Source organism: Ursus arctos, unplaced genomic scaffold (assembly GCF_023065955.2).
Source record: "Ursus arctos isolate Adak ecotype North America unplaced genomic scaffold, UrsArc2.0 scaffold_10, whole genome shotgun sequence".
In the NCBI taxonomy this organism is placed as follows: domain Eukaryota; kingdom Metazoa; phylum Chordata; class Mammalia; order Carnivora; family Ursidae; genus Ursus; species Ursus arctos.
In genome coordinates, this window is record NW_026622764.1 from 10,719,652 (window position 1) to 10,744,717 (window position 25,066).

The following is a 25,066-nucleotide window of genomic DNA, read 5'->3' on the forward strand; positions in this document are numbered from 1 at the left end:
AATCCTGGTGATGGGAATATAGGTACACACTGTAAAATTCTTCCAAAATGTCGTCTGATTTAAATTTTTCAAAATAACATAGAGGAAAAAGTTAACGAGAAAAACATCTACCCCGAGATTGAGAATATGGTTATAAGAAGAATGACTGAGTGGCAATATCAGTATCTTCTTTTGAAGAAATGACATGTAAGCCAATATATGAAAGGCTACAAGGAGCCATCTGTGTAAAAATAACAGCTAGAGTATTCAAGATCCCCCCCTCACCCCTCCCCCAAAAAACCTTATTCTAAGACTCTGAAGTCTGGTGTATTCAAGAAAGAGAGTGTAACTAAAGCACAGTAGGCAGCGAAGGGAGTAGTATAAAAACAGATTGGAGAGAAAGGCAGGTGCCAAATCATTTGGGGGTTGTAGTCAGGGGAAGGAATTTTGATTTTATCTAAGTGCAAGGAAAAGCCATTAGAAGGCTTAAGGCAGATACAGTATGAGATGAGATGGGGTGTGTCCTTACTGCTTAGAGTTTTAAAATATCACACTGACAGTTATGTAAAGAATGACTTTGAAGTTAAGAAAAGAAGTAGAGAAACTATTGTCACAGTCCCTACAAAGACAATGGTAGTTTGGAAGTACTGGTAGTAAAGATAGTGAGTAATGAATATGGGAGGTTATTTTGAACGAAGGATTTACAGTATCTATTGATATATTGACAATAGGATGACAGGGCAACACCACCAGGATAGAGCTTGGGTTTTCGCTTTAGCCACTGAGTAAACGAGCGACATTTGCCAAGATGTAGAAACATTGGGTGAAGCAGGCTTAGAGTATGGTGACTCTGAGGATCAAAAAATTTTTTATTTAAATCAGGCATGATTTGTGATTCTGAGAAAGACGGGCAAAAGAAAAGAATCAGAACAATCTGGAAGTTAAAGGACAGGTTTTAGATCTACAGTTTCTTTTTTTACCAATCAATTCGGTTTGATTGTATTGAGGACCTTTGATGGAGTAGAAAGATCAAACTTTAATGCAAATCAAGCTCACTGATTACTGTTGTCTGAGGTTAAAGATAAACTGGGGATCAATAGCGCTATATCTCTAAACTTAGAGAGGTCAAAGGAAAAAATCAGGAGTGAGAATGAGAAAGACAAGGAAGACCAAAAAACAAGCGTGCAAAAGTAACATATTAAGCCTTAACAGTCTCTCACCCTGTCAATGATAAGAGGCCGTTTCTTTAATTCCACATATAACATGCTTAAGTGCCTTATAGTATCTTACACAAAGTGGTGACTCAAATTTTAGCTCTCATCCTCTAATCCCATTAGTTTAGCAAAAGTATAATGAAAAATCGATAGTCTTTGGAGCTAAATGAACCTAAATTTAAAGCAGGCCCACCACTCAGATGGCCTGTGACCTTGAGCAAATTACTTACCATTTCTAATCCTTAGTTTCTTAAATGTAAATGAAAATAATTAACCCAAGAATTAGCATTAGAAATAACATTCACAAAGTGCCTGCTACAAGGAAAAACTGCTCCATAAACAAGAGCTACTATTATGTAAAAGACACCTAATTCATCAATGCTCAAGGCAGTTAGCTTCCTCCTTTGGCCTCAGAGGTTCCAGTTTCCAGAAGAAAAGTAAAGACACAAGAGAGAAGGGAACCACATAAAAGACGATCAATTTATTTTCTCCACGTAACACAGAAAGAAGTAAAGCAGAGAAATCTGTGAATAGGTATACATGACATGGACAATCTGCTACCCTTAAATGGACAGGTTCGAAGGTTTGATTATAATTCAGTTGTTTAGAACCAGGCGCATATTTTCCTGTGGAATCAATGTTTAATTCAACTCTTAGATGAATTCACAAAGGCCCATCAAAATCATAATGTAGTTTAAATGTGACAGATCTCAATAAAATTAGTAGAAAACAAAACTGATGAATCACCAAACAAAACAGAATACCAAAAGACTAATAACATGTCATTTCGTTTATTTTAGAAGCTGGCTCTTGAGTGAAAAGGTTTTATGGGAGGTTTCCGTGGTGATTCAGAAGGGTTTTCAGAGAAATTCCAAATGCTTTATAAAGCTGATGACCCTGGTTCTTTATTATGTTTTATTTCACCTCAAGTTTTACGGCTTCCCTTTCTTTCAGCATAAGCAAAACACTAACACTCTTACACTTAACAGCCAGGATTACGATCATTTATTTCAGAAATGAGAAGGCATAATTGGAGAAGAATTAGAAGATAGGAAAGAGGAAGGAGTCATAAAGGTTATGCCTCAATATAAAGAAAAGAGCCTGAGATCGAATTAGGTAACCTCAGGAGTAAGCTCAAAGGAGAGTAAAGCACAGCATTCAAATATTAAGGGAGGAAAGCCAAGTGATGAGAACTGTTCAGAGTCCCATTATGATTAACTGATTATTTTAAAGGTCACAGATTATTTCGAGAAAAAAAAAAAAGGTAAAAGACAAGACATAAAAGCAAGCAATCTGCTGCCTGCCATTTATACAAAGGAAATGCTCAAGAGTTGAAGACTCATAATTCGAAACATGGCATGTCAGTGTAACTCAAGATTTTCTTCTAATCCCTTTCATTTCTCTAAATTCCTCCAAATATTCTGTCCTTTTTATGTAGATACTATTGTACTAATAATATTACGGAGTTAATAACAATACTATCTAAACTAGAACCATAAAGACGATTTTTTAAATCTAAGAGTATACAATAGAATACAATGAAATCACTTCAGAAAAAAGTCTCCTCAAAAGCCAGCAGGTCCGCTCCATGCCTCTTAGGCTGTGAGGAATGCCAGAGATTTCAAATCTCAGAGAGATGCTTTTGATTTTCTCAAAGAATAAACCACAAAACAGTTCCATGTAGTCTAACTTATTCAGCAATCTAGTAAATCTCCCTGTGAAGTACTGAAACGCTTTTTCAAAATGTTGATATGTCTGAAGAAATGATTAGGACAGGATGTTGTAGTCAGATAAAATAAGATTTCCTAAGACCTGGTCTTAAGTCCAAATCTACATCAGTAGCAGCAATGTTTGCAAAACAAATAAACAACAAAACACACTTAACCATGAGCCAAACCAAAATGATTTAGCCAGACCCAACTAGAAACAGGGACCCAACAAACCGAACAATTTTCCAGATCACTGAAGAACTGTTAAGCTAGGCTGAGCCTATTGTAAAGAATGTATTTACTAATAACTCAATTGGTTATTTTCAGAAATAAGACGTATACACACACACACATCACAACTATGTAAATTTTGCCAAAACAAATGCTCTCCCAGTGAATAAAATAATTCTAAATCTTCAATCTTAATGAGAAAAACAGGACTAAAGAAATGTTAATGTGGGATGCTGAAAAGTTTGGCCCTATCCAAGGAGGAATGCTAAGATGCTGAGATTTCCTGACTGCCAAGCATTGTCTGATTTCTCTCACATACCCTACAAAGTTCTGTCAAATGTATACAAATACTAATTTGCTTAATATAATTCTAAAGTTATTCAATAGCGTTACTAATCCCTGATACCAATATGACTTCACACATTTTTTTAATTAGCAGACACTGAAAATAGAATCGTTGTCATGAGCAATAAGAATATTTTTTAAAATAAAAAGTTGATTAAGCCCTGCCCCAGCATAACTGTACGTAAAACAGTCATTAAGATGTCCTTCAGTTTACGTTTTACTCCAATTTAGAATATTCAGTTCGATTTCTCACATTCTCTTTCCTAGCTAGATTATTAAAAGTTGATGTTCAAGATCTTAAGTAAAGGTAAAAATTTAAAGGGCCTTGTCAAATAGGAAATCTTTAATCATCCATGTCTCTAACTTTAATACATTGTATCCAACTAAGTACATAAAATTTACATTTCATCCAAGCTCAAGAGTTAAGACAATTCCTTCTTTTAACTAGCCAGTGACTGCAACTTACAAAACAGTTATAATTAAAGTCAAATTACTCTTTAAAGTTCTCTTTCATAACAGAACATGGTAATTCCGCTGATAACTTCTTTCAAGGGGACAAGTAATCAAAATCCTAAAAGTATTAAAATATTATTTGCTCTATGGCGTTACTTATTACATGTTTACTCAACCGTATCTGCTGAAAGACCTAGAAACTCTACCAAAGTTAATTTAAGAACTTACCAATTTCCCTTGCAATTCTGACAGCTTCATCTGCATCCTGTAAAAGCAGGAAATGAGACCCAACATTAATCCCATCAGCCATTGCACAATGTCTTTAGGGCAGTCATATATTGCACTACTGTCTCCTCTGATTCATTTAATGTTCAATTTTACAACCTTCTAACTCTTTTCATTCAGAGAAATGTAAAATTAATACCATAAGTGGAATGTAAATTCTACCTCATCATTATTATATTAAGAAACTCAAAGCAGTTTGAAATGAGCTGGCAGGAAGCACTACCAGAATTGCCAAATGATTTGGTGCAGTTGCTGGAATTTAACAGCAGAATTTAGATGTTTACAATCAATACTGAATCATAAATCAGATCATTAAAGCTTGTCTACAGCCAGCTTGTTTCTGTCCCTCTGATATTTATATGTCATGTTTTCCTGGATTCTGTCAGCAGGGGGAGTTGATTCTCTATTGTTTGGGAGAGGCTCAAGATTTTCCAGAAATAAAAAGTAAATTTCCAGTATCTACAGGAATTGCCAATTGTGCCCCCACCTCAAAATTCCTTTAGTAGACTCCATTACTTTTTCCTTTTCTTTTCATCCTTCTCTCAGGTACATATTTTATCTTTACTAGGTATATCTGGTTATGTAATTTATAAAACCTTAAATTCAACTAACCAACATGTGGGGGAAAACTTCAAAAAAGCCAAGGAAAGCGAATGCCTCCCAAAGAAATACAAGGTAAGAGTTGATGAACTATAAGGATTAATTATTACTAAATATCAACCAATGCAACTGAGAGAAGAAAAAGTTCCCTCAAATCTTAATCATTTCACTGATCATTAACTCTCACCTAACACAGGAGCACAGGATACGGATACATTTCCCCATGGAACAATAAGGAGAAAGCTGAAAAGAAGGTGTTAAATCCAAGCCTCCCTAGTAAACGTGGCTTTTCTTTACAACTCAGTGATGTAAACTAATCACAAGAAAAGACAATGTTTTGAAACCATTAGCTAGTGAGAATGCCTGGATTTTTGGAAAATTGCTTTAAAATATTAAAGCAAAGCCTGGTATTTTGTAAGTTTTTAAGCTAGTAATTTAAAAATGTAGAGTAAACATGTCAGAATCCTCCCCCAAAAGGAGGGGTGGGGGATGTTTATAACTGGTTCATTTATGTCTAATAAAAAAAAAATCTTCCTTAAAAGTCTTCAGTACCTAATAACACCCCTGAATAGGGAGGTTGGCAGGGGAAGTTGTCAGAAAAATTTAATTTCCTTTCATTAGCCAGTCTGCTCCACAAATAGGTGCTTGTGAAGTTCAAAGCGGTCCTGAAAGCGACATCAGTTTTAAGTCTTTTTTTTTTTTTTTTACTCCAAGCAGTCACATCTGCTAATGAGATTTTCCAAATAACAATTGTTTTCAAGTCAGAGATAAATCTATACCTCCCACTCTACACTCCCAAAAATCAAGGTTTACTGCTTTATTACACCTTGCTGTTTTTGCTGACCCTACATTCTCCAAATTTTAGTTTAAAGGGATAAAAATCCATGAAAAGGGTCATTTAAGAATGTTAGTGGTTTCCACACATTGAGTTTGAAGGTTCTTTGTTCCAGCCAGTGACAGTTATTGGAGAATACTTCCCCTTAATAGCCTCTCTGTCAGGAAGTGTTAAACCTGCCAAATGCGGACAATTAGTGCCTCGCGAACAAAATACAGGAAAAGAGCTGGCTGATGGAAGCTGGATTATAAGGAGCCTAGAAGGAAACTTTTAACATGTCTTTTCTTTCAAATGTGTAATAGTATATTTGCAAAATATATTCGGAGAGAAAATAAACTGCTGTCACAAAAGTCTGTTACCTTGAGAGAAATGACAAACAGGCAAATGTTAAAAGATAATTCACAGAATTCATTAGTCATATTTATTTATTATATACACATTATGGATGTATGTGTGGACATATGGAGATCTACTTATACAAAACAAAACTTCTAAAATTTTTTTTTGACTGCCACAAATCGAACACTTCTATAAACTGCCTCAAGACAATCTTATCTTTTAACTAATTGATATGTTACATTTCCTTAGTATGATGCAATATTTGGGACATAATTGCAATTTTTGGAACATACTTTTAAAAAATCATTGTTTATCTAAGATTCAACTGGGCAACCTATATTTTTATCTGGCAACTCTTAAGAAAAAAATACTTCCTACTATGAAAAGCAAATTTCACTAAATGAACCTCCAAGTAAAATCAAACTGCCTTAAAAAGTAATTTTTCATCTGTCACTCATTTATCCCAAGATATTTTATTCAGGACATATTATATATTGGACATTTAAAAACTATTATCAGTTTCAACAAGAAACTATTAAATACACTCATCTCTAATACGTTCTTTTAGCACATTTAGCTATTATCAGGATATATAAAGAGATCAAAAGCCCCATACAGTTCCAAATTCGATGGCAATGACATATCACGCAGTCTAACTTTCCTGTAAGACTAAAGACAGGAAAACATTTGTTAATAAAAAAGTCTTGAATCAACAAGAAGATCAACAATTATCAGGAAATATGGCCAAAAGATTAAATGAGAAGTTTCCGTAAAATGAAATCCAAAAGAATATATGAAATATGTTCAAACTTTATTATGGGCACATAAGCTAAAACAATGAGACACCACAGTCGATTTGCCACAGTCTGCCAACAGCCAGGAGTGAGGGCCTGAAGGTAAGCAGACATGACTCTCATGACTGATGTCATACGAAATGGTACAATCTTTTTAAGAATTGTTAGTATCTATCAGAAGTTTGAAGACCTAAATCTTTCAACCCAGCAACTTCATTTTTTGGAAGCTCTCCTATAGATGTATGAACATGCACGCACACGGAAGAGATATATAAATAAATAATTTTTAATTTGTTGCTGGTGTTTTGATAAGAAAATCAGAAAAACAACTTTAAAGACCTTCAATAAGGGATTGGTACCAAAAAGGATACATGCATGAAATGGAATAGGCCATAGTCCTTAAAAAAGATGAGGCTGATCCACATGTAACATTACATGAAATAGTTCTTGTGCTCGTGGAACTTACAGCCTTCTTTAAATAAGGAAAACCGAAGGAGAGCAAACAAATCAATTGAGAATTGAAATAAATGTTACATGGAAACAAACAGTACTGAGGGAGGGAAACAGAGAGAACACAGATACACTGCTCAGAAAGGGTGCTTCTGGGGGCAGCTGGCTGGCTTAGTCAGTAGAGCGTGTGACTCTTGATCTTGGGGTCTTGAGTTTGAGCCCCACGTTGAGGGCAGAGATTACTCAATTTTTTTTTTTTTTTTTTTGTAAAGAAAAAAATGAAAGGGTCCTTCTGAAGTAAAATGTAAATTAAAGCCTGAAGTGAACAACCACTGCCATGGGAAGATTAGGGTGAAAGAATTCTAAACAGAAGGAACAACATGAACAAAAACCCAAATTCAGAAGGTATTTCATATGTTCTAGAAGTCCATGAGGTGAAAACTGAAGACAAAAAGCAAGTGGCAGAAAAGGACAGCATGAAGTCCAGTGGAAGGCGTGGCCTGTTCCGGCAGGACCTTTCGGGACTCAGCACAGAGTTCCAAATGCCTTGGCTCTATGCCGGGGAATGAGGACTGGGGTTTAGGAAGGTAACTCCTACACTCTAAGAATCTGTCAAATAGAGTGTGCACTGTGGGGGAAAGCAAGTTGTAGGAGAATATATATAGTATGATCTTATCTCGGTTTTTTTTAATGTATCAGTATTATTCTTTTTATCGCTAAACATTATTCCTTTGTATGGATACGCCACTTTTTTTTTTTAATCTATTCGTCACTTAATGGACATTTAGATTGTTTTTAATTTTTCAGCTACTATGAAAAATGTTCCTATGAACATTTGTGTACAAATTTTTGAGTGGACATATATATTTATTTTGGATATATAACTAGGAGTGAGATCACAAGGTCACATGGTAACATTATATTTAACCTTTTGAAAAACTGCTGAACTGTTTTTCAAAGTGGCTGACCATTTTGCATTCCCATGAGCAGTGTAGAAAGGTTATCATTTCTGCAAAACTTTGCCAGCACTTGATAATCTTCTACTGTAGCCACCCTACTAGTTGTAAAGTGCTATCTCATTGTGGTTTGGGTTGAATTTTCCTATGACTAACCACGATGAACAGTTCTTCACGTGCTTATTGGCCATTTGTATACCTTCTTTAGAGAAATATCTATTTTTAAACTGGGTTGTCTTTCTGTTTAAGAGTCATATGTGGGGGCACCTGGGTGGCTCAGTTGGTTGAGCGTCCAACTCTTGGTTTTAGCTCTGGTTGTGATCTCATGGGTGTGAGACTGAGTCCCAGTCAGGCTCCCCATTCAGCAGGGAGTCTGCCCAAGTTTCTCTCTCTCTGCCCACCTCCTCACCCCACTTACCCATCCTCTCACCAAAATAAATAAATAAATAAATAAATAAATGAATGAATGAATGAATGAATGAATTTTTTAAAGATAATATGACCTTATCTATAATAAGGCAGGACAACACCTTAGAATGCTCATAAAAGCTTATGCACGCACAAAAACCTCAGCTTGAGTTACTGCTTCAAAGTAGGATTAAGAGTTAGGAAAGAGGAAACTTTGACTTTTTGCTGCAGACACTTACGTACATATTTAACTTTTTTACCATTAAGATCAAAATTTCATACTTCATACTACTTTCACAGTTTAAAAATTAAACCCACCATGCTTGAGGGTGTTAACCTAATTAATGATTTCTAGGACATTAAACGTTATCAAAACAAACTAGTATTCCCAAAACCTGCTTAAACTTTTCATTACTCCCCACTGCCTGAGAACCAGCTTTCAACTCCTTTACTTGCAAGTGTCAGTACTTGATCCTGCCTACCTGCCTGCACCATCTGTCTCGTCCCCACTGCCTTGACTTTCCTTCCCACCCCCAAGCCCAGGCAGGCATCCTCCAGATTCCCAGACTATGTGCCACATACCAGGCCCTGAAGACAGAAGAAAACAAGAAAGGCACCATCCCAGGGGTGCCTGGGTGGCTCAGTCAATTAAGCATCTGCCTTCGGCTAAGGTCATGATCCCAGGGTCCTGGGATCAAGCCCCGCATAGGGCTCCCTGCTCAGCGGGAAGCCTGCTTCTCCCTCTCCCATTCCCCCTGCTTGTGTTCCCTCTCTCGCTGTGTATCTCTCTCTCAAATAAATAAAATCTTTAAAAGAAAGAAAGAAAGAAAGAAAGAAAGAAAGAAAGAAAGAAAGAAAGAAAGAAAGAAAGAAAGAAAGAGAGAGAGAAAGAAAGAGAAAGAAAGAAAGAAAGAAAGAAAGAAAGAAAGAAAGAAAGAAAGAAAGAAAGAAAGAAAGAAAGAAAAAGAAAAGGCACCATCCCAGCCTTCATGTAATTTATAGTCTGGTGGAAAAGGCAAGACCTTAAATAATTATACAGCAGCTAAGAAACCATTACCAAGATGCATGTTATGCAGAAAAAGTGAAGAGGGCATGTGACAACAGGGGATCTCGAATTCAAAAACAGATTCCAGGAAACTTCTCAGATGAGGCTACTATGAAAGAGACCTGACAAATGAAAGCATGGTAGAACAGAGTCAGGGGGTTGGGGCTTGAACAGTGAGCCAAACGTAGAGGAAGCAGGGCTGCACTTCAGCCTAAAAGCAAGAAAATGAAGAGTCCTCACTATGGCTGCATTTTGAAGAATTTGAGCGTATAATTTACATTATTATGTAAATTATTATGCATCTGCCTACTGCATTAAAATATAAGCTCCATAAAAGCAAAAATCTCTAACTGGTTCAGTGATAGGTTTGATATTCCTTGAACTGCCTGGCACATAGTCATCATTTGGGAAACAGCTGTTGCTGAATGAAAGACTGAATGAACCAATAAACAAATGAAGAGTTTAGAGAGAGGCAAGAGGGATGCGAATTTAGTCAGGAAGCAGTGGTCTAGAGGAGAGAAAAATTACCATTTTCTCTTAAACTCAGGGGTGTGTGCTTCAGGTCTCAGTGAAATCTTACTTTCTCCAGAAAGCCTTTCCAGTCCTCCTGCACCAGGTTAGGCATCACTGCTATGCGACCAGATTACACTCTGTCCTTCAATTATGACAGCCCCCGTCATTTAATCTCCATGACAGCAATGACTAGGTCTGCTGCTCTCTACAAAATCCCCAGAGCTTATTAGCAAATCGATACATCAACACATTATTTGTTGAATGAATAAACTACCCATCAGCTTCCACAGAAACAAGTCTGTTGCCTAAATTATCTACTCCAAAGACAACAGAACTGCTCACCTCCAGAGCATCCGTGTTTGAAGTGAATAAACTTACATCCACGAAGATGTAGTGGCTTGTTCAAATTCGCACGTCTAAGTGATATACAGCAAGGAAGTGCCACACGGTAGTTCAGAGCAGGAGCTCAAGAACTGGATAGGTTTGGGTTTTGCTTTAATTTACACAAAGCATACTCAATGAAATACCGTTGCTGCTGGGCAAAACCAAGCCCAATATGTACCCTCTTCCTTGTCTTTTAACCCTCAGTCAAGCACTTGTCTTACTCCGTCCTGCAACTTCAAATGTTTGAAATGTGGGTGGGTTTCACAGAACACATTCTTCCTATTTTTTTAAAGCCTATTCTTAAAAAATAGTTCTACCTTAACTGTAATTTTAATAAAAAAAAAAGATTTTATTTATTTGAAACAGAGAGAGAGAGAGCACAAGCAGGGGGAGAGGCAGAAGGAGAAGGAGAAGCAGGCTCCCTGAGCAGACTCCCAGCTGAGCAGGGAGCCCAATGGGGGCTCGATCCCAGGACTCTGGGATCACAAGCAGAGCCAAAGGCAATCGCCCAACCAACTGAGCCACCCAATCACCCCCTTAACTGTAATTTTAAATGCATATTTCATTAGTTTAAAAGATCAGGGGTACGTGGGTATCTCAATTAAAAGATCAAACTTTATATGACAAAAAGTTTTCAAGTTGAAGGGCCACAAATTTACAATATATTAAAATGTAAGAAAAAACAACAGATACTCAAATTTAGTAAAAAATGTAAAATAAGTATTACTATTTTACCAAATATATAAAACAAATGTCTTTTAAGCAAAACATCATTACTTCTTCACAGATCCAACTTGGCAATATTTAAAGAAAAAGCAGAACTGATTCTACTTACTCTTAGCTTTAAAACTAACTTTCTGGGGTTTTTTTAAGATTTCATTTTTAAGTAATCTCTACAACTAATGTGGGGCTTGAACTCATAACCCCAAGATCAAGAGTTACACGTTCTACCGACTAAGCCAACCAGGCACCCTTAGAACATTTTTAAGATTTTATTTATTTGAGAGAGAGACTGAGCAAGAGAGAAAGAGAGAGCACAAGCCGGGAGGAGCAGCGGGAGAGGGAGAAGCAGACTTCTCTAAGCAGGGAGCCCCATGCAGGTCTCAATCCCAGGACTCCAAAATCATGACTTGAGCTAAAGGCAGACGCTTAACCAACTGAGCCACCCAGGCGCCCCCCCCACTTAGAACATTCTTAAGACAATCCCCACATCTATTAACTATATGACATACGATACAATATATGAAAATACTACAGGGATTAAGACAACAAATTCTATTCAAGAAGTGTTCAATACCCTATAATTTATTTAAAGAAAATTTCTAACAGGTGGGACAACAATCCCCTGAAAATCAAAGAAAAATCAAATATAAAAATCTCAACAGAAGGAATAAAACAAATCTGATACTACTGATGCCCTTATATAATTTTCAAATGATGTACTTAGAATATTTCTGGTTCTTTTCCTTTAAAGATTTTATTTATTTATTTGACAGAGAGAGAGAGAGACAGCCAGCGAGAGAGGGAACACAAGCAGGGGGAGTGGAAGAGGAAGAAGCAGGCTCCCAGTGGAGGACCCGATGCAGGGCTCAATCCCAGGACCCCAGGATCACGCCCTGAGCCGAAGGCAGACACTTAACGACTGAGCCACGCAGGCGCCCCAGAATATTTCTGTTTTCATATCAAAAGTTAATACAATTGAGAAAACACTGAAAAGCACAAAACCAAATGAGACAAAGTATTAGCGACCATATTCCTATGGCTTCAAATCAGGTAGCAGGAAAAAGGAATGTTCCAAAAATATGATTTGATTCAAATCCCTGTGGTTCATTCTGTAATCACAGCCTATAATCCCAGTTTGAAGGAAGCCACACTCTGGTTCTGAAGTTACTGAGCACTTGGGAACACTGATGAGGTGAATATTAAACCATATAGTTCCAGCAGTTCCAGAAATGGAGAAAGAACAAAGACAGCACCAGAACCACTAATCATCTCTTTTACCCCTCTCTTTCAGCACAACTTACATTAAAGGAACTCTATCATTTAACCCAAAAGCAAAACGGTAAAAAATTCTGTTTCACAGAGATTATGATGGGAGGGGTGTGTGATGTTTCTATAACCAAATAAGCAGATCACAAAAATGTCAAAAGGAGCTAAGAAAAATTGGGTGCCTTTTCTACAAGCCTATGTTAATACTCTCCAGCCCCCACCCGGGAGACATCAAAGTCCAACAGCTAAGAACACAGGTGCTAGACCAGAGCTGTGGGCTCAACACTGGCTCTCTCAGACGGTGAGCCGGTTACCTCCCAGGGTGCCGCCCTGGAATTTGGTTTCCTCGTCTCTAAGATGGAGACAGTATCAATATCTATCTCATAGGGTCATCAAGAAGATGAAATTGGGCTGAAATACACCGGAACATACACTGCACACAGTATGCTTGGCAATCTGTGATAAAATGGACAGCCCATCACCAGAGCCCCAAGTCTGTTCTTTGGTTGGGGTATCTTGTGGTCATCATTCATCCTCTGAACCCATATAACACAGATTAATACCGGCATTACAATACTGAAAAAAAAAAATGTGCACCTGCATCCCCAGGACACTCCACTGGGTCAGACGATATGTGCACTTGCTCATGGTTGCTGGTGAGCAGGGAAGAAGGGTGGGGAAGGGAAGCAAAAACTGTAACAAGGACAGGCATATTTAAATAGTTACCCTGATGCTAAACACCCAATTCACTTCAACAGTGATTCAGACCATACCTCTCCTTTCTCACTTGCTACGATAGAGCCTACTTACCAACCCTGAATTCTGTACTCACTGGATGAAAGTCCTGCTACTCATCCGCATGGGAAGCTACTTACAAATTTTCCTCAGCTGGTTCTAGAACAAATCAGCAACTGTTCGGGGCATGGGGGCGGGGGAATCACTGCTTCAATATATTATGGGTAAAAGCTTATCTGTACACAAAAAGCATCCTCAAACCATTCTGCATTCTTGGTATAAAGTAAAGCAAAACTTTCAACAGTCCTGGGTTCAGGAAATGGGTTCCAGCTGATTGTGTTTTCCAGACAACTCCGAGTCAAGCAGAAGACTCTGTTTGAGGAGCGCCTGGGTGGCTCAGTCGTTAAGCGTCTGCCTCAGCTCAGGGTGTGATCCCGGCGTTCTGGGATCAAGCCCCACATCAGGCTGCTCTGCTGGGAGCCTGCTTCTTCCTCTCCCATTCCCCCTGCTTGTGTTCCCTCTCTCACTGGCTGTCTCTCTCTGTCAAATAAATAAATAAAAGAAGAAGAAGACTGTTTGAATATCCTTCCAAATCTTTCCAAACTTTAGTACATATTTTTATAACCGTAAAACAGCATAGTAAACATAATTGAATCCTTTTTCAAAAATATGAAGCCTTTAAGGCATCATCAGGAGAGTCATTCTTGGTTTAGCAGGGGAAAAGGATACTGATGTCTAATACTGTACTTTGTAATTACCAGGACAAAGCTTTTCAATTTCTTTGTTATTTTGGTTTTTTTAATGATTTCCTTCATGCTAGTTTTTGTTGTTATTATTTGGCTCTTTTTTACTAAAGCAAGAGTACAGGCTTTAAAGTCCAGCTAACTGGCTGACAAAAACAATGACTACTTTATGAGTACACTGTGAAATGCACCAGCTTCATTCAAATAGATTACCACACTCTGCTCTGAGATGTAAAGGGCAATAGGAACTCAGAGAAGTTTAATGAATTTCCCCCAAAGTTAGAATGCTGACAGGTATCACAACAAAATGCAGTGGGCTCATCTGTGCTGATTCCTCCCTCTGCCCCACTCCTGATATGTCCCAGATCAGAGAAGATACAAATTCCGCTTCCACCAGGCCCTCCACACCATCCACTCTGCTCCATCCTAATCCTTTATTTTAGGCCTCTATCACTTCCTGCCCAGGAAAAGCACTTTTAATTCACTGACCAACCTCAAGTTTTGCACTGCTCCAATCCGTTTTCCACATTACAAACCAAAGAAAGTTTTCTAATTCTACAATTTTATCATGTTAACTTCTCTATAGGAAACCATTCAGAGGCTCCCAACACCATAAGAATAACCTCCAAACCCAGGCAAGTCACAGTCAAGGCCACACATACCTGGATCCTCATTTACAGGCCCGGGTGCTCAGACCAGCACTTTTCTAAAGCTCCTGCAGGGGCTCAGCAACAAATTTTAACAATAAGGTGTTCTCACTGACCTTAGAACTGTGTCTCCATCGTCACCCTCACTTTTTAGCTAACTCACTACTGCTCAAACTTCAGGTATCACTTAGATATCACTTCCATTAGAAGATCTGCCATGACACCTTTTTTTTTTTTTTAAGATTTTATTTATTTATTTACTTATTTATTTATTTATTTGACAGAGAGAGACACAGCCAGAGAGAGAGGGAACACAAGCAGAGGGAGTGGGAGAGGAAGAAGCAGGCTCCCAGAGGAGCAGGGAGCCCGATGCGGGGCTGGATCCCAGGACCCTGGGATCACGCCCTAGGCCGAAGGCAGACACTTAACAACTGAACCACCCAGGCGCCCCTGCCATGACACCTTCAAACTAGGTTAGGTGCCTTTCCTACATGGGCCCCATGCACTCTGAGCTTCAAATTATTAAAATGTATTACATTGCCTATCTACTTGTAGGTCACCTAAAGGGACTTGAAGCTCTTTGAAATCAGGGTGTGTAGCTCGTTATTCTTTGCTAAACAAGTGGGCTGGGGGTCCAAACCCTATCTTCTACCAGCTTCAGATGCACACCCTACAAGGCTCTCAAGCTCCTGAGATCAGGTTAGTTAAGATGTTGAATAGAACAGAACAAGTTATTAAAGGCAAACATTTGATATCAGATGACTACTTGAGAATTATACCTTAAAATAATATGACTTCTCTCTAATCAAAAGAGTGATTCAAGAACAAGACATAATGAAAACCATTTCGGAAGACTCTTTAGTACTACACACAAGGTTTTAAAAGAATGTGGCAGACCATCTCTATATCCCCTCCACATAATAGCTTAAATATTCAAATGGGAAAGGAAGAAAGCTATAAAAAGAAATGTAATGAATTGAAACCACATTAATTTCCTCAAATTAGAGGTGAAAATTACTTGGGGACAGAATGTAGAACACAGCTGTCAAGAAAAAAAGAAATTTAGGGGCACCTAGGCGGCTCAGGTGGGGAGCCTGCTTTTCCCTCTCCCTCTACTGGTCCTTCTGCTTGTGTTCTCTCACTCTGTTAAATAAATAAGTAAAATCTTTTAAGAAAAGAAAAGAAAAGAAAAAAGAAATTTAGCCCTAAAGATACCAGGCTAAGGGGGGGGGGGGAATAAATAAACAAAACAAAACAACCAACCTATGGATTTAAAAAAGATAGAATTACCTATAGTTAACACATAATTCTTCCAAGGGTTGTATTGCTAATGCAATTGCTAAAACCACAAGGTATTCCAAAAATTTACACTATTTGCATCAGCAAACCTCTATCGGCATAGATACCCTTAAAAGTAATCTTTTACCTAACAAATATAAACTATAAAATGTGAAAAACAGTGTAGACCCAAATGAATGTAGAGTTACTACAGAAGAAAACCAAATAACCAGGTTTTAAAAAGTATGTATAGCCTCTTGTAACAAATAATTAAAAGCAAACTAGAAATAAAACCAGAATGAAAATTTATGAGCAAAACAAAAGGGCTTTCCTAAAACTGTTTTTAAATGCTTACCCGAAAACTATAACCTTCATGTTCAATTGGGGCTTAACTAATTCAGATAACAGGTGTCAAGAACTGTATACCATAGTTAAAGTTAACACAGGTAATGAAAACCTGCCATTATTTGAGAGTATGAATGGATCTTAAAAACCACCTAAAGCATACAAGGAGACAAAACTGAAAAGATAAGTGGATTTTTCTTCTACTTGCTATTTATCCCTATTTTATAAATTAACAGCAGTTGCAAATTCAAATGCAGATTGTCAAACGAAGCCTCCCTGAAAAGATGAACAAGCAAAACCAACTTTATTATACCTACTACATTTAAAGATACCATCACTTTGAGGCAATCTGGGAGGTTCTACTAAGTTCTGTTAAAGACCCTAGATTCAAAAACTGCAGAGCTCCTTTGATGCCCACTGAGCCCGCACCCAGGGGTGTCCCCAACCACAATGGTAAGAAAAATCTCACTTTGGGGAGAGCTCCAATTTCCTTTTTAGGAAACTGAGGAATGAGGAATCTTTTGATATCCTGCTTAGATTTGAAAATGTTTAGGACTGGAGGAAGACTTCCTTATTAGAAATAAAATACCCACAACATTTTTTCTTCTAAGTCCATAGACAAAGTTTATATGGAAGAAGACAAGTATCGGACCTGTAAGTTCACCTTCATGCTAGCTCCAGAAGCTAATGTATTCAGAAGATTTCCTCACATTGGTATCTAAACAGGATAAAATTTCCTTTGAAACCTGTATCAAACCTTGAGGGTCACCTGGGTGGCTCAGTCAGTTAGGCGTCTGCCTTTGGCTCAGATCATGATTCCAGGGTCCTAGGGTCAAGCCCCATATGGGGCTCCCTGCTCAGCAGGAAGTCTGCTTCTCCCTCTCACTCTGCACCTCCTCCCACTCATGATCACTCACTCACACTCTCTCTCTCAAATAAATAAAATCTGTAAACAAAACTTGAGAACTTTCTCTGTCTCGACTTATTTTGTCCGTGGAAGTCTGGGTCTGGGAGAGATCTCCCTTCCAAATTTAAACCATCAAAGCATTGCATATTGTCAGGTCTACAATTAGAGATGGCCAACCATTAGTTTGGGGGCCTAAGACATGAGATGAACAAACAACATAGTTGATATGTTATTACAAGTTTCTCATGGGTTCAACTCAGGCCAAGTCTATGCTCTCTCTGAAGCAGACTTCTCCTTAAAGGTACTAAATCCAGAAATCAAATTTATGTTCCTATGCTTCTAAAAGGCATAATCTCACCTAGGATAATTAAAAATTATAATAGACTCTTTTGTAAGCTTTTGATATGAATGGTTCATTTGACAGTCACCTGTTGGGGGGGGTAGAGATCAAAATCTCAAACACCTAATGTTCTGTAATTTTTTTCATTACAATGAGGAAGCTTCCAAAAGAAATTCAGATTCCAAATTCCCTTATGAAATTCAAAAGGAAGACAAAGTTTATAGGGAAAGAGGAAAGGCATCGGAAAAGCCAAATGAAAAACGTGAAAAATTTAAAACTCTCTCGAACCTGAAAGTCTTTATCCTGCTATTCCTTCTCCATCCTGTTTTCCTCCATTTGCTCCTGCTCTGCTCTTTCTTCCACTGACCTGCTTCCTCTTTCTTCTAACTAGCCAGAAACCCTCAAAACAACATTACCTTTTAAAATTAAACTACTGTCAGAATAGGGCCAGCCTTGAGGGCTAAAACTTTGGTCTCATTCTGAACTAAGAAGCATTACCAAAGACTTTCCAAAGCCTACACAGATTAGACAGAAATTTACAGAGAAATTGAGGAATGTATAAATAATCTAGGGTCCCCAGATTTATATAAATTGGTTCACGATGCTACTAAGAACCTGAGATAAAAGGGGCAACTGGGTGGCTCAGTCAGTTAAGCATCTGCCTTCAGCTCAAGTCATGATCTCAGGGTCCTGGGATCAAGCCCCACGTCGGGTCCCCAGCTCAGTGGGGAGCCTGCTTCTCCCTGCCGCTCCCCGTGCTTGTGCTCTCTCTGTCAAATAAATAAATAAAATCTTTTAAAAAATTAAAATTTTAAAATTAAAAAAAAAAAGAAACTAAGATTTAAAAAAACAACAACAACTACATACAAGGGCAAAATGGGAAGACCTGAGAGTGACTTCAGACTCCTAATTGCACAGGAAACCAGAGAAGTCTAGAAGAAGTGGAAATAACGGAAAAGGTCCTTGGGAAGCTACTATCAAAATCTTTCCTATGAAAATAGGTTGGACTCTAATCTAGTTGTGCTAGCAAAGAAAAGATACATCTATTGGGCACCTCAGAAACAGACTCTTCAGTACCTTTAGACAGCATTCAGGAGTAGACACCAAAGCAGTTGTGATCCAGCTCCCTCCTCACTTTTTGTGAGTAGTCTTAAGCCAGAAACAGAAAATTTTATGAACAAGCAAAAACTGGATAGAAATGGTCATATAGTCAGATCTCTATTTCCATACTATAAATTTTGAAAGAGACCTAAAACAAAAGCAGAATAAGATGCAGAATAAATTGACGGTCTTGGGGTTAAACTAGATGTTCCCACTCCAGAAATTAAAACAATCTCCTGAGGGGCACCCAGGTGGCTCAGTCGGTTAAGCATCTGACTCCTCATTTCAGCTTAGGTCATCTTCTCCCTATAAGACACTACACCCACTGACTTCATCAGAAAGAATATCTAGGACAATTTCCAGATCATATGCTCTCCTAATGACCACATGCATGAACTCCTGAGGACTCTGCTATTCATCATCAAGACAGAATTAATGTGGACTCTGACTCATTACTACCTTTGTGACTAAAATAAAGCCCACACTGAATATCTCAAGAAGGCCAGATTTCTTGTTGAGATAAATTAAAATTATACTGGCAGAAGTACTGGGGCTAAATAGATCATAGTTCATAACAAACCATCCAAACCACTACCGGAACTTACAAAACTCTCTACAACAAGAATGGAAAGAAGGACTAAAAACCCAACAGCTGACAGCCTACTAAAGAAAAGACTTGTCATACTCTGCTCAGTCTTTCAAGTCTGCAGTCACGGTGTGGGCTATACTGCCTTTTCATTTGCAGGCTCAACTAGGGACAAATCCAAGCTCACTCAGATGGCTGGCAGAATTTATTTCCCTGTGGCTGTATGACTAAGCACCGTAACTTCTTGCTGGCTCTTAGAAAGAGATTGCCCTAACTCAGATCCGTAGAAGCTGCCTGTAGTTTATTGCTATGTGGACTTCCACAACATAGCAGCTTAGGTCATCAAGTCAAAAACTAGAACCTGTTCTCTAGTTTCCTAAGATGGATTCTTATATAATGAAATATAATCACAGCAGTAACACTCAATTACTTTGCCCTACAATGCAACTTAATGCGGTGACAGCCAATCATCTTTGCCCTATAACATAACCTAGTTGAGATAATGACATGCCATCACCCTTTGCCATATTCTAACAGAGAAGCAAGTCACAGGTTTTACCAAAACTGAAGAGAGGATTACACAAAGGCCTGGATGCCAGAGAGTTCCTCAAAAAGTTAAACATGGAATTATCATATAACCCTGCAATTCCATTCCTGGGTAAATACCCCAAAGAACTCAAGACAGATACTCAAATAAACAATTGCATACAAATGTTTACAGCAGCATTATTCATAATCACCAAAAGATGGAAATAACTCAGATGTCCATCAACTAATAAATGGGTTTAAAAATAAAAAGCGGTATAGTCCTACTATGGAATATTATTCAGCCATAAAAAGGAATGGAATACTGATATATACACTATACATGGATCCTATATTCTACTTAGTTTATTATTAAACCTATCTAAAGTCCTTATTTCCATATATTTGCCATTATGTAATTTCCATTTAATTTTATTAGAGATCCAAATTCCCCTGTGAAATTCTGTAATTTTTTTTTTTTAGTTTATTTATTTTAAAGAGAGAGAGAAAGAGAGAGAGAGAGAAAGCAGGGGGAGAGGAAGAGGAACAAGCAGACTACACACTGAGCACAGAGCCTGATGTGAGACTCAATCCCATGACCCTGAGATAATGACCTGAGCCAAAATCAAGAACCAGAGACTTAACCCACTGAGCCACCCAGGCGCCCATGGTGAAATCCTTTATATGCTTATTTTCTCCACATTTTCTTCAAAAAAATATTTTAACGTACCAATCATACTTATTTTACAGTTCTTATCATCAATTCCAGTATCTACAGCATATGTGGATCTACTTCTATTGTCTGTTTTACTTTTTCTCTTGGTTTTTCATTATGCTTTCCTTTCTTTGGTGTGTTTAGTAAATATGTACTAAATGATAGATAATGTGTATACCGTGGTCATATATGTAAAAATTTATCTCCTAGAAGATTATTCATCCAACAAGTATTTCATGAGCACTGACTATGTGCCAGGCAACATGTGTAAGTGATGCAGTAACAAAAAGAATACAATCCCTTCCAGCAAGGAGTTTACAATTACGTGCAGAAAGTACACTACATCTTACTTCAATTACCTCATCTCTGATTTTTCTCTCCCTTGATCACAGAAGCCACATGATTCCTAGTTGTTTGTTGAACATCAAATATTTTTCAATCTCAACACCTTTACACTTGTTATTCTTTCTTCCAAGTATGCTTTGCTCTTCCTCCTGATATCCGCATGACTTGCCCTGTCACCACCCTCCCAGCATTCCCTTCTCCCATTCTCTGTCTTATGTTTCACCATAGCATGTACTAAATATTTTAATATTTGTTTACTGTCTGTCTCCTTCTATAGTATAAGCTCCATGAGGGCAGGAATTTTTTTTATTATTGCTTTTCATTACTATACCCGTGGCACTTCAAACAATGTTGGACAAATAGTATGCACTTAAATATTCACTTAATAGATGAATGAATGAATGATTTCAAATGTGATGGGCAAAGTGTAGGGTACTAAGGGAAAATACAGCAGAGGGCCTAGCCTAATCCAGACAGTCAAGGAATGCCCCTGTGAGGAATGTATGGTTAAGCCAACACCTAAACAACGAGGAGCCAATAAGGAAAGAAGACAGAAACAGAATCAATATGCATGACAGAATTTAGTACAGAAGTTTCAAGAATCTAAAAGATGTCATATATGGTTGGCATACACAGTGTAAAGGGTAAAGTGGCAAACTATCATTTTGAAGAGAAAAACAAAGGCCAGCTATTTAAAGGATTTGATTTAGTAGCCATTCAGGAGTTTTTAAACATAGGCATAGGACTGAATTCGGATTTCTGAAAGGTCACTCAAGCTAGTGTTGAAAGTTGATCAGGGGACGCCTGGGTGGGTCAACTGGTGAAGCCTCTGACTCTTGGTTTTGACTCAGGTCATGATCTCAGGGTTGGGGCATCGAGCCCCACATCCGGCTCTCTGTTCATTGGGGGGCCTGCTTGGGATTCTTCCCTCTCTGCCCCTCTCCCTGCTCATGCTCTCACCTCTAAAATACATAAATGAATGAATGAATGAATGAATGAATGAATGAGAAAGAAGAAGGAGGAGGAGGAGGAGGAGGAGGAAGGGAGGGAGGGAGGAGGAAGGAAGAAAGACGACGACGACAGAGGAGGAGGAGGAGAAAGTTCACTGGATGGGACCAAGACTGGCTACAAAAAGATCAATCAGAAGGTTGACAAAGTAATCCAGGTTAGATGAGTATAGCTGGAACTTGATGTTAGCATGAGCAAAGAAAGAAGAAAATGGATCAGAAAGATCTTTATGTGAATTCTCTTTAGCCGTATGGATCAAGAATGACTCGAAGGTTCTAGCCAGAGAAACAGTGTGGAAAATACCACCACTTTCTCAGGCAGGAAAGAATCAGGTCGAGAAGCTTACAGTAAGAGTCAGCAAACATTTTCTGAATGGACCAGGTAATAAATATATCAGGTTTGCTGGGTGACAGGATCCGTCACAATTTCTCAACTCAGTCACTAGTGAAAAAAGCAGCCGTCGGCAATCCATAAAGGAAAGAGCATGATCGTGTTCCAATAATACTTTATTTACAAATCAGGCAGGCATGGAGCCATAGTTTGCCAATTGCTAATCAAAGAGAAAATTATGAGCTTAGCTTTTAACTTGTTACTTTCAAGATGCCTCAGGGACAGACCCCACACATGCAGTTTTGAATTTCAAGAGAGATGTAGCACAGATAAATATATATTGATTGGAGATGTGAGCCATAAGAGTAACTAAGGTTGCCCCAGGGCGAGAGTGTACAATAAGAAAACACTTTCTACTCAGAATCCAAAATAAAACCACCATTTACAGAACAAAGATAGGAAGAACAGTCAGCATGGAAACTAAGAATGAGCATTCAAAACAAGCCAAAAAATACAAAAACAAAACTAGAACCGAGCAGTGTGCCAGAAGTAAGTATTTCAAGAAGGAAAAAGTGACCAAGAGACTCAAAGAAGAAATAAAAACCAGGATTACAAATTATATACTGAATTTACTGAGAAGAATAGGTTGCCGGTCGTAGCCACTGCAAGAGAAATTTCCATAAGAATGAGGAAAGAAGCCAGACTATGGTAGATTAACGATTAAGTGAACAGTGTAGAAATGAAAGCAAGTAAGGACAATTCTTCTAAGACCTGTGGCTGTGAAAGCGAAGAGAGACTGAGGTGACAGCTAAGAAGTGACAAAGGGTTACTGGGCTCTAGGAAGAGAACGACCACATTTCTTTCTCACAAAACTGGAAGCACCACGTGGTGAGGGAATGTGGGCATCTTGTTTATCACCACCACAATCTTCCCACTTGGCCCAGGAATTAGCACATTTGTTGACTGAGGATTTTTAATAGCAAGGGTAATGGAAAGGAGCTGAAAGACAAGTTTTAAGATACGGAAGAGAGAAAAGCTAATCAGTAAAGACTGTAGCCCATGATGGCTGTAAGGAGTACATCTGGAACCTAACAGGAAGAACTGGCTTTAGGGGCGCCTGGGTGGCACAGCGGTTAAGCGTCTGCCTTCGGCTCAGGGCGTGATCCTGGCGTTATGGGATCAAGCCCCACATCAGGCTCTTCCGCTATGAGCCTGCTTCTTCCTCTCCCACTCCCCCTGCTTGTGTTCCCTCTCTCACTGGCTGTCTCTATCTCTGTCGAATAAATAAATAAAAAAATCTTTTAAAAAAAAAAAAAAAAAGGAAGAACTGGCTTTACTGAGAATGGGAACACGTCTTCCTTGTAACAGGAGAGAAGGGGGAAAAAATGGATGAATATGGATTAAGGTAAACATGGGCAAGAAACTGAGGATATTAATAAGGGCCAAGCTTATTAACTGTCCTATAAACATGAAAGTTTCCTGCACATAAAGAATTGCCCAGCCCAAAAAATAACAATATAACACTGAAAAGTTTTTGCAGATTAACTCAAATCATAAAGTTAGTCTACATAGGGACACTCTTCTTCTAAGGAGGAAAAAAATGTAACTTTTCCGGAAAAAACATACACACACACACACACACACACACACACACACACACACTTCAATTTCTGCATTTCTTCCTTAGAAGCCTTCAGCTGCTAACACTGCTTATTTAATGAGGAGTTATGCTTGGGATCTATAATCATTCACAGTTATACCACTTTCCACTAGAAACACACTTATAATTTATGTTTTATGCATATGGACAGAAGCTCAACACAAAGATACACATAGAATATCATAATGTTTCAAACGTTAAACACATACCATCATTAAATGAAATCCAGAGAGCTAAAGAGAACATTTTTAAATCACCAGGTTTTTTCCTATGAAAGTATGAGTCAATACTAATCAAGACTGAATATATCTGAAATGATGTATCCAGTAAGGGTTTATAAAGAACTTACACAACTCATACCAAAATACAAACAATCTGATTAAAAATGGGCAGAGGACCTGAATAGACACTTTTCCAAAAAAGACAAGACAGATGGCCAACAGACACATGAAAAGATGTTCAACATCACTAATTTTCAGGCACATGCAAATCAAAACCACAATGAGATCATCACCTTATGCTTGTCAGAGTGGCTAGAACTGAAAGACAAGAAATAACAGGTGTTGGTGAGGATGTGGAGGAAAAAGAACCCTCATGCATTGTTGGCGGGAATGCAAATTGGGACAGTTAGCCACTGGGGGAAAAATACAGAAGTTCCTTTTTTTTTTTTTTTAAGATTTATTTATTTATTTGAGAGAGAGAGAGCTAGAAAGAGAGCATGAGCAGGAGAAGGGGAAGAGGGAGAGGGAGAAGCAGACTCCCCACCGAGCGCTGAGCCCAACAACATGGCTCAATCCCAGGAACCCAGGATCATGACTTGAGCCGAAGGCACGCGCTTAACCGACTGAGCCACCCAAGTGTGCCGTAAGTTCCTTTAAATATTAAAAATAGAAATACCATATGATACAGTGATTCTATTAGTGGGTATTTACCCAAAGAAAACAAAAACATGAATTCAAATGTATGTACCCCTATGTTTACTGCAGCATTCTTTACAATACCCAAGATATGAAAGCAGCCCAAGTGTTCACCAACAGATGAATGGATAAAGAAGAAGTCACACACACACACACACACACACACACACACACAGATTATTACTCATCCTTAACAAAGACCGAGATCTTGCCATGTGCAACAACATGGATAGATCTAGAGAGTGTTATATTATACTAAGTGAAATAAGTCAGAGAAAGACAAATACCATATGATTTATATGTGGAATCTGAAAGACAAACAAAAAGCAGAATCTTTGGGCACCTGGGTGGCTCA

The 25,066-nt window shown here is 38.2% G+C and overlaps 1 protein-coding gene across 9 annotated transcripts in view; it reads right to left on the bottom strand.

The window, feature by feature from the left end:
• The window catches only part of PCCA (propionyl-CoA carboxylase subunit alpha), a 391,229-nt gene that overhangs the window by 258,340 nt on the left and 107,823 nt on the right, over positions 1-25,066 (bottom strand). For all 9 annotated transcript variants that reach the window (XM_026493544.4, XM_057307315.1, XM_057307311.1 and 6 more), the window contains one exon: positions 4,160-4,196. In XM_026493544.4, coding sequence (XP_026349329.1) covers positions 4,160-4,196 — 37 coding nt within the window. The remainder of the gene's footprint in view (positions 1-4,159; positions 4,197-25,066) is intronic.